This window comes from Mustelus asterias, unplaced genomic scaffold (genome assembly GCF_964213995.1).
Source record: "Mustelus asterias unplaced genomic scaffold, sMusAst1.hap1.1 HAP1_SCAFFOLD_1797, whole genome shotgun sequence".
Lineage (NCBI taxonomy): Eukaryota > Metazoa > Chordata > Chondrichthyes > Carcharhiniformes > Triakidae > Mustelus > Mustelus asterias.
Window position 1 is genome coordinate 8,655 of NW_027591742.1, and position 13,846 is coordinate 22,500.

A 13,846-nucleotide genomic window follows, 5' to 3' on the forward strand; every position below is an offset into this window, starting at 1 on the left:
GCGCGCACGAGCGGGAACGGGCGCGCGCACGAGCGGGAACGGGCGCGCACGAGCGGGAACGGGCGCGCGCACGAGCGGGAACGGGCGCGCGCACGAGCGGGAACGGGCGCGCGCACGAGCGGGAACGGGCGCGCGCACGAGCGGGAACGGGCGCGCGCGCGAGCGAGAACGGGCGCGCGCGCGAGCGAGAACAGGCGCGCGCACGAGCGAGAACAGGCGCGCGCACGAGCGAGAACAGGCGCGCGCACGAGCGAGAACAGGCGCGCGCGCGAGCGAGCGAGAACAGGCGCGCGCGCGCGCGAGCGAGCACAGGCGCGCGCGCGAGCGAGCGAGAACAGGCGCGCGCGCGAGCGAGCAACAGGCGCTCGCGCGAGCGAGCGAGAGCAGGCGCTCGCGCGAGCGAGCGAGAACAGTGGCGCGCACGAGCGAGAACAGGCGCGCGCACGAGCGAGAACAGGCGCGCGCGCGAGCGAGCGAGAACAGGCGCGCGCGAGCGAGCACAGGCGCGCGCGCGAGCGAGCGAGAACAGGCGCGCGCGCGAGCGAGCGAGAACAGGCGCGCGCGCGAGCGAGCGAGAACAGGCGCTCGCGCGAGCGAGCGAGAACAGGCGCTCGCGCGAGCGAGCGAGAACAGGCGCGCGCGCGCGAGCGAGAACAGGCGCGCGTGCGCGCGAGCGAGAACAGGCGCGCGCGCGCGAGCGGGAACAGGCGCGCGCGCACGAGCGGGAACGGGCACGCGCGTGAGCGGGAACGGGCACGCGCGCGAGCGGGAACGGGCACGCGCGCGAGCGGGAACGGGCGCGCGCGCGAGCGGGAACGGGCGCGAGCGAGAACGGGCGCGCGCGCGAGCGAGAACGGGCGCGCGCGCGAGCGAGAACGGGCGCGCGCGCGAGCGAGAACGGGCGCGCGCGCGAGCGAGAACGGGCGCGCGCGCGAGCGAGAACGGGCGCGCGCGCGCGCGAGCGAGAACGGGCGCGCGAGCGAGAACGGGCGCGCGCGCGAGCGAGAACGGGCGCGCGCGCGAGCGAGAACGGGCGCGCGCGCGAGCGAGAACGGGCGCGCGCGCGAGCGAGAACGGGCGCACGCGCGAGCGAGAACGGGCGCGCGCGCGAGCGAGAACGGGCGCGCGCGCGAGCGAGAACGGGCGGGCGCGCGAGCGGGAACGGGCGGGCGCGCGAGCGGGAACAGGCCGCGCGCGAGCGCGGGAACGGGCGCGCGCGCGGGAACGGGCGCGCGCGCGGGAACGGGCGCGCGCGCGAGCGAGAACGGGCGCGCGCGCGAGCGAGAACGGGCGCGCGCGCGAGCGAGAACGGGCGCGCGCGCGAGCGAGAACAGGCGCGCGCGAGCGAGAACAGGCGCGCGCGCGAGCGAGAACAGGCGCGCGCGCGAGCGAGAACAGGCGCGCGCGCGAGCGAGAACAGGCGCGCGCGCGAGCGAGAACAGGCGCGCGCGCGAGCGAGAACAGGCGCGCGCGCGAGCGAGAACAGGCGCGCGCGCGAGCGAGAACAGGCGCGCGAGCAAGTACAGGCACATGCGTGTGCGAGCACATGCGGCCCTGGCCCATACAAACACACACACTGTATCCCTCGCGTGCGTCCACACCCCCACACTCTACCCCCTCACACTTGCACACTCACAAACCCTCGCGCGCAATTCCATCACCAGGGGAAGCGAGGGACAAAGCCGCCTGTGGAGCTCCACCCGAGCCCGCCAACCAAAACGAAGCCAGACTCACCCACGGTCCGGCAGGTAATAAACAAAAAGTGAGCCCATCACAATCGCCACCGAGATGCCAAAGAAAAACGTCAATCTCATGTTCCAGACGTCAACCACGGGGTCCGAACTGAAGCCGTGATACTCGGGATTCTGACAGGGAGAAGGAGAGAGGAAGAGAATTAAATGACAACATTCGCCTCAATCTATTCCGCAGCCTGAACAAGGGTCAGTTTTAATCCCCCGCCACAGAGCCCTCAGGTACAGCAGGCAGTAAAGAAGGTGAATGGTATGTTGGCCTTCATAGTGAGAGGATTTGCGTATCGGGATAGGGATGTTTTGCTGCAATTGTACAGGGTGTTGGTGAGGCCACACCTGGAGTATTGTGTGCAGTTTTGGTCTCCTTATCTGAGGAAGGATGTCCTTGCTATAGAGGGAGCACAGCGAAGGTTTACCCTGATTCCTGGGATGGCAGGTCTGTCGTATGAGGAGAGACTAAGTGGGTTAGGATTATATTCACTGGAGTTTAGAAGAGTGAGAGGGGATCTCATAGAAACTTATAAAATTCTAACAGGGTTAGACAGGGTAGATTCAGAAAGAATGTTCCCGATGGTGGGGGGAGTCCAGAACTAGGGGTCATAGTTTGAGGATAAGGGATAAACCTTTTAGAACTGAGGTGAGGAGAAATTTCTTCACCCAGAGGGTGGTGAATGTGTGGAATTCACTCCCACAGAAAGTAGCTGAGGACAAAACATTGTGTGATTTCAGGAAGAAATTAGATATCGCTCTTGGGGCGAAAGGGATCGAGGGATATGGGGGGAAGGGGGGTATCAGGATATTGAATTTGATGATCAGCCGTGATCAAAATGAATGGGGGAGCAGCTCGAAGGGCCGAATGGCCTCCTCCTGCTTCTAGTTTGTGTGTGGAGATTAAATGCAAACTCAGTTTGCAGTGCCTGAAATTTGGACAGTTACAGGGGCAATCTGGTCAGGAGTTTGAAATATTTGGTAGGGGAACTGGTCAATGTGTAACAGACTCAAGAGAGGCTGAATGGCCTCCTCCTGTTCCTGTGTAACAGGCTCGAGAGAGAGAGGGGCTGAATGGCCTCCTCCCGTTCCTGTGTAACAGGCTGGAGAGAGAGGGGCTGAATGGTCTCCTCCTGTTCCTGTGTAACAGGCTGGAGAGAGAGGGGCTGAATGGTCTCCTCCTGTTCCTGTGTAACAGGCCTGAGAGAGAGAGGGGCTGAATGGCCTCCTCCTGTTCCTGTGTAACAGGCTGGAGAGAGAGGGGCTGAATGGTCTCCTCCTGTTCCTGTGTAACAGGCCTGAGAGAGAGGCTGAATGGCCTCCTCCTGTTCCTGTGTAACAGGCTCGAGAGAGGGGCTGAATGGCCTCCTCCTGTTCCTGTGTAACAGGCCTGAGAGAGAGAGGGGCTGAATGGCCTCCTCCTGTTCCTGTGTAACAGGCCTGAGAGAGAGAGGCTGAATGGCCTCCTCCTGTTCCTGTGTAACAGGCTGGAGAGAGAGGGGCGGAATGGTCTCCTCCTGTTCCTGTGTAACAGGCCTGAGAGAGAGAGGGGCTGAATGGCCTCCTCCTGTTCCTGTGTAACAGGCTGGAGAGAGAGGGGCTGAATGGTCTCCTCCTGTTCCTGTGTAACAGGCCTGAGAGAGGGGCTGAATGGCCTCCTCCTGTTCCTGTGTAACAAGCTCGAGAGAGGGGCTGAATGGGCCTCCTGTTCCTGTGTAACAGGATCGAGAGAGAGGGGCTGAATGGCCTCCTCCTGTTCCTGTGTAACAGGCTCGAGAGAGAGAGGCTGAATGGCCTCCTCCTGTTCCTGTGTAACAGGCCTGAGAGAGAGAGGGGCTGAATGGCCTCCTCCTGTTCCTGTGTAACAAGCTCGAGAGAGAGGGGCTGAATGGCCTCCTCCTGTTCCTGTGTAACAGGCCTGAGAGAGGGGCTGAATGGCCTCCTCCTGTTCCTGTGTAACAGGCCTGAGAGAGAGAGGGGCTGAATGGCCTCCTCCTGTTCCTGGGTAACAGGCTGGAGAGAGAGGGGCTGAATGGTCTCCTCCTGTTCCTGTGTAACAGGCCGGAGAGAGAGGGGCTGAATGGGCCTCCTGTTCCTGTGTAACAAGCTCGAGAGAGAGGGGCTGAATGGCCTCCTCCTGTTCCTGTGTAACAGGCTCGTGAGAGAGAGGGGCTGAATGGCCTCCTCCTGTTCCTGTGTAACAGGCCTGAGAGAGAGAGGGGCTGAATGGCCTCCTCCTGTTCCTGTGTAACAGGCCTGAGAGAGAGAGGGGCTGAATGGCCTCCTCCTGTTGCTGTGTAACAGGATCGAGAGAGGGGCTGAATGGCCTCCTCCTGTTCCTGTGTAACAGGCTCGTGAGAGAGAGGGGCTGAATGGCCTCCTCCTGTTCCCGTGTAACAGGATCGAGAGAGGGGCTGAATGGGCCTCCTGTTCCTGCGTAACAGGCCTGAGAGAGAGGGGCTGAATGGCCTCCTGTTCCTGCGTAACAGGCCTGAGAGAGAGGGGCTGAATGGCCTCCTCCTGTTGCTGTGTAACAAGCTCGAGAGAGAGAGGGGCTGAATGGCCTCCTCCTGTTCCTGTGTAACAAGCTCGAGAGAGAGAGAGGGGCTGAATGGCCTCCTCCTGTTCCTGTGTAACAGGCCTGAGAGAGGGGCTGAATGGCCTCCTCCTGTTCCTGTGTAACAGGCCTGAGAGAGAGGCTGAATGGCCTCCTCCTGTTCCTGTGTAACAAGCTTGAGAGAGAGAGAGAGGCTGAATGGCCTCCTCCTGTTCCTGTGTAACAGGCCTGAGAGAGAGAGAGAGAGGGGCTGAGAGAGAGAGAGAGGGGCTGAGAGAGAGAGAGGGGCTGAGAGAGAGAGAGAGGGGCTGAGAGAGAGAGAGGGGCTGAATGGCCTCCTCCTGCTTTTGCCATCTCTGCGCTCCTTCCAGAATGCAGAACAGACGGCCCCTGGAGCAGACATGCTTATTCGCAGCGTTTTCCGGCACTCGGCTGGTTAAGCTGCCTCCGTGGCACAGCTGAATTTATCCACAGAATTCCTGGGGGATACCAATCTGGATCAGGCACGGACAAAGCTGGCAAAGATTCCGGCTCCCCTGACAGTTCCGTGTCCCACTTTCTCTCCTTGGACCTCTGTAACTGGAGCGCGAGGAACACAAACAAACATGGATGAAGGCACATGGAGCGCCCCGGGTTTAAGCAGCCAGAAGTGGCCACGCTCCTTCAGCTGCTCAGACACCCCCCTGTCCACCGTCCAGCTGCTCAGACACCCCCCTGTCCACCGTCCAGCTGCTCAGACACCCCCCTTTCCACCGTCCCGAAAGATTAACGCTGGGGCTCACAGCGCTAACTGATGGCGGAGGAAGTGGAGGGAGCCCCTCCAATCCGCCTGGGGTAGGTGCGTCAGTGCCAACCTCGCCAGCCCCTGCATCCATCCCCCCGGGGGGGGGCACGGTCCCGCTGCAGATATTCGACACGGCGGGGCATCGTCAGCAACCTGGTGACGTGGATCGGCCTGTTCCACGATGGCCTCCCGAGTTCAATAGCCGGCAGGGTGGCGATCGGGGAGGTGAATCTTGGCACCCTGGTCCCGTCCAATCTTCAATGCCAGCTGATTAACTACGGGAGGCATCATTGGGAGCGGTGTGGGGGGGGGGGGGGGGGGGGGAGGGAGGGAATAGATCCCGCCGGGCGATTGATCATGGAGGGAATCGCCAGTCCCCAGTGGATGACCAACCATGGGGGGGGGAATCGCCTGGCCTATTGAGAAATCGACCGTGGGGGGAATCGTCAGTCTGCACTGGGTGATCAACCGTGGGGGGGGTGGCTCACAGAGGTGTGGCGATTCCTCAGGGTAGGGCATCACCGAACCCCCCCCCAGTGCCGCTGAGCTGATGGACTGAGGAGAGCGTCACCCCCTGAGGGTTATTCAGCAGGGTGAGGAATCGCAGGGAGGGAGTTTGGGGGATTTTTAAGGTGTTTTAATGGGAGGGGATTTATTACAGTATTTTGTTTCGGGGTTTTAAATGGAATTTTAAGGGTTTAGGGTGTTTTGGATTTGGGGGTTCAATGGGATTTAAGGGTTTAAGGGGTCTTGTCACCTCACCCTTGTGATACAGGTTTTAAGGGGGGGGGCGGGTGTTGAGACGATATTTTAGGGTTAAGGAGTTTTGGGGGTTTTAATTGGATTATTCAGGGTTTTTAATGGGACTTTGCGGTTTTCCCCGTCGCCGTGACGCATAGATTTTAAGAGGGGTTGAAGAGGATGTTTTGGGGGTTTTAAGAGTTTTAGAGGGGTTTAATCGGGTTCATAGAAATCATAGAGACCCTACAGTGCAGAAGGAGGCCATTCGGCCCATCGAGTCTGCACCGACCACAATCCCACCCAGGCCCTACCCCCACATATTTTACCCGCTAATCCCTCTAACCTACGCATCCCAGGACTCTAAGGGGCAATTTTAATTTTTTTTTTAACCTGGCCAATCAACCTAACCCGCACATCTTTGGATATTGGTTATTTTAGGGTCATCTCCCCCTCACCTTATCATACAGGGTTTTTTGGGGGGTATTTTAGGGGTTGTAGAGGAATTTTTGGGGTTCCTTTGGGAGTTTTTATGGTTATTTTGGGGTTCTCTCTCCCTCACCTTCTCATACGGGTTTTAAGGGGGGCATTTTGGGATTATAGGGGGGTTTTATGGTTATCTCCCCCTCACCTTGTCATACAGGTTGGGGGGGGGTATTTTAGGGGGTTATAGAGGAGTTTTAGGGCTTTTTAGGGTTATTTTATGGTTATCGCCCCCCCACCTTGTCATACAGGTTAGGGGGGGTATTTTAGGGGGGTTATAGAGGCGTTTTGGGGGTTATTTTGGGAGTTTTGGGGTTATTTTAGGGTTATCTCCTCCTCACCTTGGCATACAGGTTGCGGGGGGGGGGGGTATTTTAGGGGATTTTAGAGTTTTGGGAGTTTTTAGGGTTGTTTTGGGGTTATCTCACCCTCACCTTGTCATATAGGTTTGGGGGGTTATAGAGGAGTTTTGGGGGTTATTTTGGGAGCTTTTAGGGGTTATTTTGGGTTTTTTTTAGGGTTATTGTGGGGGTATCTCCCCCTCACCTTGTCATACAGGTTTTGGGGGGGTATTTTAGGGGTTATAGAGTTTTGGGGGTTATTTGGGGAGTTTTGGGGTTTTTTTAATGGTTATTTTAGGGTTATCTCCCCCTCACCTTGTCATACAGGTTGGGGGGGTATTTTGGGGGGTTATCGAGGAGTTTTGGGGGTTATTTTGGGAGTCTTAGGGGTTATTTTGGGTTTTTTTAGGGTTATTGTGGGGGGATCTCCCCCTCACCTTGTCATACAGGTTACGGGGGGTATTTTGGGGGGTTATAGAGGAGTTTTGGGGGTTATTTGGGGAGTTTTAGGGCGTTTATAGGGTTATTTGGGGAGTTTTAGGGTTATTTTGGGGTTATCTCCCCCTCACCTTGTCATACAGGTTTGGGGGGTCTTTTGGGGGGGTTATCGAGGAGTTTAGGGGGTTATTTTGGGAGTTTTTAGGGTTATTTTGGGGTTTTGGGGGGTTATCTCCCCCTCACCTTGTCATACAGGTTTTGGGGGGGTATTTTAGGGGTTATAGAGTTTTGGGGGTTATTTTGGGAGTTTTTAGGGTTATTTTGGGGGGTTATCTCCCCCTCACCTTGTCATACAGGTTTTGGGGGGGTATTTTAGGGGTTATAGAGTTTTGGGGGTTATTTTGGGAGTTTTAGGGTTATTTTTGGGGGGGGTTAGGGTTTTTTGGGGGTTTTTAATAGTTATTTTGGGGTTACCTCCCCCTCACCTTGTCATACAGGTTTTATGGGGGGTATTTTGGGGGGTTATTTTGGGTTTTTTTTAGGGTTATTTTGGGGTGATCTCCCCCTCACCTTGTCATACAGGTTGGGGGGGTATTTTGGGGGGTTATAGAGGCGTTTTGGGGGTTATTTTGGGAGCTTTAGGGTTATTTTTGGGGGGTTTAGGGTTTTTTGGGGAGTTTTATGGTTATTTTGGGGTTATCTCCCCCTCACCTTGTCATACAGGTGGGGAGGGGGGGTATTTTGGGGGTTTATTGAGGAGTTTTGGGGGTTTTAGGGGTTATTTTGGGAGTTTTGGGGTTATTTGGGGGTTTTTAATGGTTATTTTGGGGAGTTTTATGGTTATTTTGGGGTTATCTCCCCCTCACCTTGTCATACAGGTGGGGAGGGGGGGTATTTTGGGGGGTTATCGAGGAGTTTTGGGAGTTTTGGGGTTATTTTGGGAGTTTTAGGGGTTATTTTGGGTTTTTTTAGGGTTATTTTTGGGGGGTTTCAGGGTTATTTTTGGGGGGTTTCAGGGTTATTTTTGGGGGGTTTCAGGGTTATTTTTGGGGGGTTTCAGGGTTATTTTGGGGGGTTTAGGGTTTTTTGGGGGGTTTCAGGGTTATTTTGGGGTGATCTCCCCCTCACCTTGTCATACAGGTTGACCTCCGGCTGCTCGGCGTCCCCGTATCCGAGCGGCTGGTGCTGCGGGCCGGCCAGAGCGGAGGCCGAGCCCGGGGCCGAGGCCGGGAGGGAGTTGCTGAGCAGCCGGCGGGAAGCCGGGAGGCGGCAGCGCCGCAGCGATAGCCGAAGGAGCAGCGCCGCCATCTTGCGCTGCCGGAACGCTGGGGGCCCCTCCCCTTTAACCAGCCCCGCCCCCTGCCCTGATCGACAGCGACTGGGACCAATCGGAACCCGCGCCACCCACACGCTGGCCAATCATCACCAATCTGGGTGGTGGAATATGGCCTGACGTCAGCGGCGGGGCCTTAAAGGCACCGGTCCCCGGCTCTCAATTAGTATTTGGCCGGCAGAAAAGATACCTCAGCTTCACTTTGTGTCCACTTCTCTGGCCACTCGGCCCCTTCACTGTCAGGGGATAGGAGGGGGGATGTGCAAGATCTCAATTCCTGGAGTGGCCACGGTGGTTCCCGTGCCAGAGCCTCACCAATTTACAATCGTTACAGCTCAGGAGGAGGCCATTTGGCCCATCAGGTCTGCACAAGCTCTCCAAATGGGCAGCTCAGCGAGTACCATTACCCCCACCCCGCCATCTCCCTCTGCACATTTTGGCAACGATATGGGGTGCATATATTGCGCCCCATTTCAAACTCATGGAATTCCAACAGTGCATAAGAAGACCATTTGGCCCGTCGACTCTGCACCAATTCTCCAACAGTGTATCCCACCCAGACCCTATCCCCCTAACCCCACATATTTACCCCGCTAATGCCCCTAACCTACACATCTTTGGACACTTGAGTGTCCAAAGATGTGCAGGTTAGGTGGATTGGCCATGCTAAATTGCCTCTTAGTGTCCAAAGATGTGCAGTTTAGGTGGATTCTCCTTAACCAGTAGTGCAACTCCCCCACCCCTTTTACATCCCCCTCTATCATGCCTGAAACATCTGTATCCTGGAATGTTAAGCTGCCAATCCTGTCCTTCCCTTAACCAAGTCTCTATAATGGCAACAACATCATCGTTCCAAGTACGAATCCAAGCTCTAGGTTCATCTGCCTTACCTGTTACACTTCTCGCATTGAAACAAATGCACTTCAATCCACCAGACCCTCTCTGATTTGCAATCCCATCCTGCCTGCTGTTTCTCTGAGTCTTACTGGCCCTACTCTCTGGTTCCCCTTCAGCTAATTCACCTTTGCTTTGGTTCCCACCCCCCCTGCCAAACTAGTTTAAATCCTCCCGTGTGACACTAGCAAACCTCCCGGCCAGAATATTTATGCCCTTCCAGTTTAGATGCAACCCATCCTTCTTGTACAGGTCCCATCTGCCCCGGAAGAGACCCCAATGGTCCAGATATCTGAAACCCTCCCTCCTACACCAGCTGTTTAGCCACGTGTTGAGCTGCATTATCTTCCTATTTCTAGCCTCACTGGCACGGGGCACAGGGAGTAATCCTGAGATTACAACCCTTGAGTTCCTGCTTTTTAACTTTCTACTAAACTCCCTAAACTGCTGCTGCAGGACCTCATCACTCTTCCTGCCTATGTCATTAGTACCAATATGTACCCTCTCCCTTCAGAATGCTTTCTGCCCATTCAGAGACATCTTTCAGACTGTGGGAGGAATCCGGAGCACCCGGAGGAAACCCACGCAGACACGGGGAGAACGTGCAGACTCCACACAGACAGTGACCCAAGCCGGGAATCGAACCCGGGTCCCTGGCGCTGTGAGGCAGCAGCGCCAACCTCTGCGCCACCGTGCCACCTTCAGCCAATAGCATGGACCCTGGGGTAGAGAGATAACAGAAAACAGGACACAGATGGAAGACACTCACTCTGCTCTGACTGTTTATTATCACTAAGTGCCTTCATTAAAATAATTCAATTTTTCTGATATTATTCCTCGATTCCCCACACGCCGGCGTCTCCCGCAGCCTCTTCACACATGTTCCGGAAGGATTCGACTCTTTGTTCCCGTCCTGTTTGAAACACAATTCACAATCGTGAACATCACTAACTGCACCCACACCCAATTCCTAACACCCCCACCAATCCTGTCCCCATCAAACACTCCCAGGACAGGTACAGCATGGGGTTAGAGACAGAGTGAAGCTCCCTCTACACTGTCCCCATCAAACACTCCCAGGACAGGTACAGCACGGGGTTAGATACAGGGTAAAGCTCCCTCTACACTGTCCCCATCAAACACTCCCAAAGAACAAAGAACAATACAGCACAGGAACAGGCCCTTCGGCCCTCCAAGCCCGTGCCGCTTTCTGGTCCAAATTAGACCATTCTTTTGTATCCCTCCATTCCTACTCCATTCATATGGCTGTCTAGATAAGTCTTAAACGTTCCCAGTGTGTCCGCCTCCACCACTTTGCCTGGCAGCGCATTCCAGGCCCCCACCACCCTCTGTGTAAAATATGTCCGCCTGATATCTGTGTTAAACCTCCCCCCCTTCACCTTGAACCTATGACCCCTCGTGAACGTCACCACCGACCTGGGAAAAAGCTTCCCACCGTTCACCCTATCTATGCCTTTCATAATTTTATACACCTCTATTAAGTCTCCCCTCATCCTCCGTCTTTCCAGGGAGAACAACCCCAGTTTACCCAATCTCTCCTCATAACTAAACCCTTCCAGACCAGGCAACATCCTGGTAAACCTCCTCTGTACTCTCTCCAAAGCCTCCACGTCCTTCTGGTAGTGTGGTGACCAGAACTGGACGCAGTATTCCAAATGCGGCCGAACCAACGTTCTATACATCTGCAACATCAGACCCCAACTTTTATACTCTATGCCCCATCCTATAAAGGCAAGCATGCCACATGCCTTCTTCACCACCTTCTCCACCTGTGACGTCACCTTCAAGGATCTGTGGACTTGCACACCCAGGTCCCTCTGCGTATTTACACCCTTTATGGTTCTGCCATTTATCGTATAGCTCCTCCCTACATTATTTCTACCAAAATGCATCACTTCGCATTTATCAGGATTGAACTCCATCTGCCATTTCTTTGCCCACATTTCCAGCCTATCTATGTCCTTCTGTAGCTTCTGACAATGCTCCTCACTATCTGCAAGTCCAGCCATTTTCGTGTCGTCCGCAAACTTACTGATCACCCCAGTTACACCTTCTTCCAGATCGTTTATATAAATCACAAACAGCAGAGGTCCCAATACAGAGCCCTGCGGTACACCACTAGTCACAGGCATCCAGCTGGAAAAAGAACCTTCCACTACCACCCTCTGTCTTCTGTGACCAAGCCAGTTCTCCACCCATCTAGCCACCTCCCCCTTTATCCCATGAGATCCAACCTTTTTCACCAGCCTACCATGAGGGACTTTGTCAAACGCTTTACTAAAGTCCATATAGACGACATCCACAGCCCTTCCCTCGTCAACCATTCTGGTCACTTCTTCAAAAAACTCCACCAGGTTAGTGAGGCATGACCTCCCTCTCACAAAACCATGCTGACTATCGTTAATGAGTTTATTCCTTTCTAAATGCGCATACATCCTATCTCTAAGAATCTTCTCCAACAACTTCCCCACCACGGACGTCAAGCTCACCGGCCTATAATTACCCGGGTTATCCTTCCTACCCTTCTTAAATAATGGGACCACATTAGCTATCCTCCAATCCTCTGGGACCTCACCTGTGTCCAGTGACGAGACAAAGATTTGCGTCAGAGGCCCAGCGATTTCATCTCTCGTCTCCCTGAGCAGCCTTGGATAGATTCCATCAGGCCCTGGGGATTTGTCAGTCTTTATATTCTCTAACAAACCTAACACTTCCTCCCTTGTAATGGAGATTTTCTCCAATGGTTCAACACTCCCCTCCGAGACACTCCCAGTCAACACATCCCTCTCCTTTGTGAATACCGACGCAAAGTATTCATTTAGGATCTCCCCTACTTCTTTGGGCTCCAAGCATAATTCCCCACTTTTATCCCTGACAACCCTTTTGTTCCTAACGTATGAATAAAATGCCTTGGGATTCTCCTTAATCCTGTCTGCCAAGGACATTTTGTGACCCCTTTTTGCCCTTCTAATTCCCCGTTTGAGTTCTTTCCTACTTTCTTTGTACTCCTCCAGAGCTCCCTCCGTTTTTAGCTGCCTGGACCTAACATACGCTTCTTTTCTTTTTGACCAATCCCTCAATTTCCCTGGTTATCCATGGTTCTCGAATCCTACCCTTCCTATCCTTCTTTTTTACAGGAACATGCCTATCCTGCAGCCCTAACAACTGTTCCTTAAAAGACTCCCACATGCCAGATGTGGATTTACCCTCAAACAGCCTCTCCCAATCAACAGCTGCCAATTTCCGCCTAATCCCACTAAAGTTAGCCTTCCCCCAATCCAACACTTTACCCTTGGGACACCACTCATCCTTTTCCATCACTATCCTAAAGCTAACAGAATTGTGGTCACTATTTGCCACTTGTTCCCCTACCGAAACTTTGAAGACCTGACCGGGCTCATTCCCCAGTACTAGGTCCAGTATAGCCCCCTCTCTAGTCGGGCTATCTACATATTGTTCCAAAGAACCCACCTGTACGCATTTCACAAATTCCTCCCCATTCAGAGTCCCAGTCTCAGCGATTTCCAGTCTATACCAGGGAAATTGAAGTCTCCCACGACAACAACCCTATTTTTCCTGCACCTATCCATTATTTCCTGACATATCCGTTCTTCCACTTCCCTTGGACAGGTACAGCACAGTGTTAGATACAGAATAAAGCTCCCTCTACACTGTCCCCCATCAAACACTCCCAGGACAGGTACAGCATGGGGTAAGATACAGAGTAAAGCTCCCTCTCCACTGTCCCCATCAAACACTCCGAGGACAGGTAGAGCACGGGGTTAGATACAGAGTAAAGCTCCCTCTACACTGTCCCCATCAAACACTTCCAGGACAGGTAAAGCACGGGGTTAGATACAGAGTAAAGCTCCCTCTACACTGTCCCCATCAAACACTCCCAGGACAGGTACAGCACGGGGTTAGATACAGAGTAAAGCTCCCTCTACACTGTCCCCATCAAACACTCCCAGGACAGGTACAGCATGGGGTTAGATACAGAGTAAAGCTCCCTCTACACTGTCCCCATCAAACACTCCCAGGACAGGTACAGCACGGGGTTGGATACAGAGTAAAGCTCCCTCTACACTGTCCCCATCAAACACTCCCAGGACAGGTACAGCACGGGGTTGGATACAGAGTAAAGCTCCCTCTACACTGTCCCCATCAAACACTCCCAGGACAGGTACAGCATGGGGTTAGATACAGAGTAAAGCTCCCTCTACACTGTCCCCATCAAACACTCCCAGGACAGGTACAGCACGGGGTTGGATACAGAGTAAAGCTCCCTCTACACTGTCCCCATCAAACACTCCCAGGACAGGTACAGCACGGGGTTGGATACAGAGTAAAGCTCCCTCTACACTGTCCCCATCAAACACTCCCAGGACAGGTACAGCATGGGGTTAGATACAGAGTAAAGCTCCCTCTACACTGTCCCCATCAAACACTCCCAGGACAGGTACAGCACGGGGTTGGATACAGAGTAAAGCTCCCTCTACACTGTCCCCATCAAACACT

The 13,846-nt window shown here is 54.5% G+C and overlaps 2 protein-coding genes across 2 annotated transcripts in view; both read right to left on the bottom strand.

The window, feature by feature from the left end:
• Positions 1–1,730: 1,730 nt before the first annotated feature.
• ndufb11 (NADH:ubiquinone oxidoreductase subunit B11) lies at positions 1,731–8,450 on the bottom strand. The gene is made up of 2 exons (XM_078206803.1): positions 8,209–8,450; positions 1,731–1,865 (listed from the first exon to the last, which is right to left on the bottom strand). Exons 1-2 carry the CDS (start codon positions 8,386–8,388, stop codon positions 1,731–1,733), a joined length of 315 nt encoding a protein of 104 aa, XP_078062929.1. The 5' UTR covers positions 8,389–8,450.
• A 1,626-nt stretch (positions 8,451–10,076) lies between these two features.
• Positions 10,077–13,846, bottom strand: part of LOC144488708 (uncharacterized) — a 27,799-nt gene continuing 24,029 nt past the window's right edge. Inside the window, exon 6 of the mRNA XM_078206801.1 lies at positions 10,077–10,220. Within this exon, the coding sequence (XP_078062927.1) occupies positions 10,181–10,220 (40 nt within the window). The 3' untranslated portion in view covers positions 10,077–10,180. The remainder of the gene's footprint in view (positions 10,221–13,846) is intronic.

Bases quoted from the DNA above. Each gene is read 5' to 3' on its own strand.
- ndufb11 (XM_078206803.1), bottom strand. From the start codon at position 8,388: ATGGCGGCGCTGCTCCTTCGGCTATCGCTGCGGCGCTGCCGCCTCCCG. The intron at 1,866-8,208 runs GTGAGGGGGAGA...TCTCCCTGTCAG, and splicing joins AGGTCAACCTGTATGACAAG to AATCCCGAGTATCACGGCTT.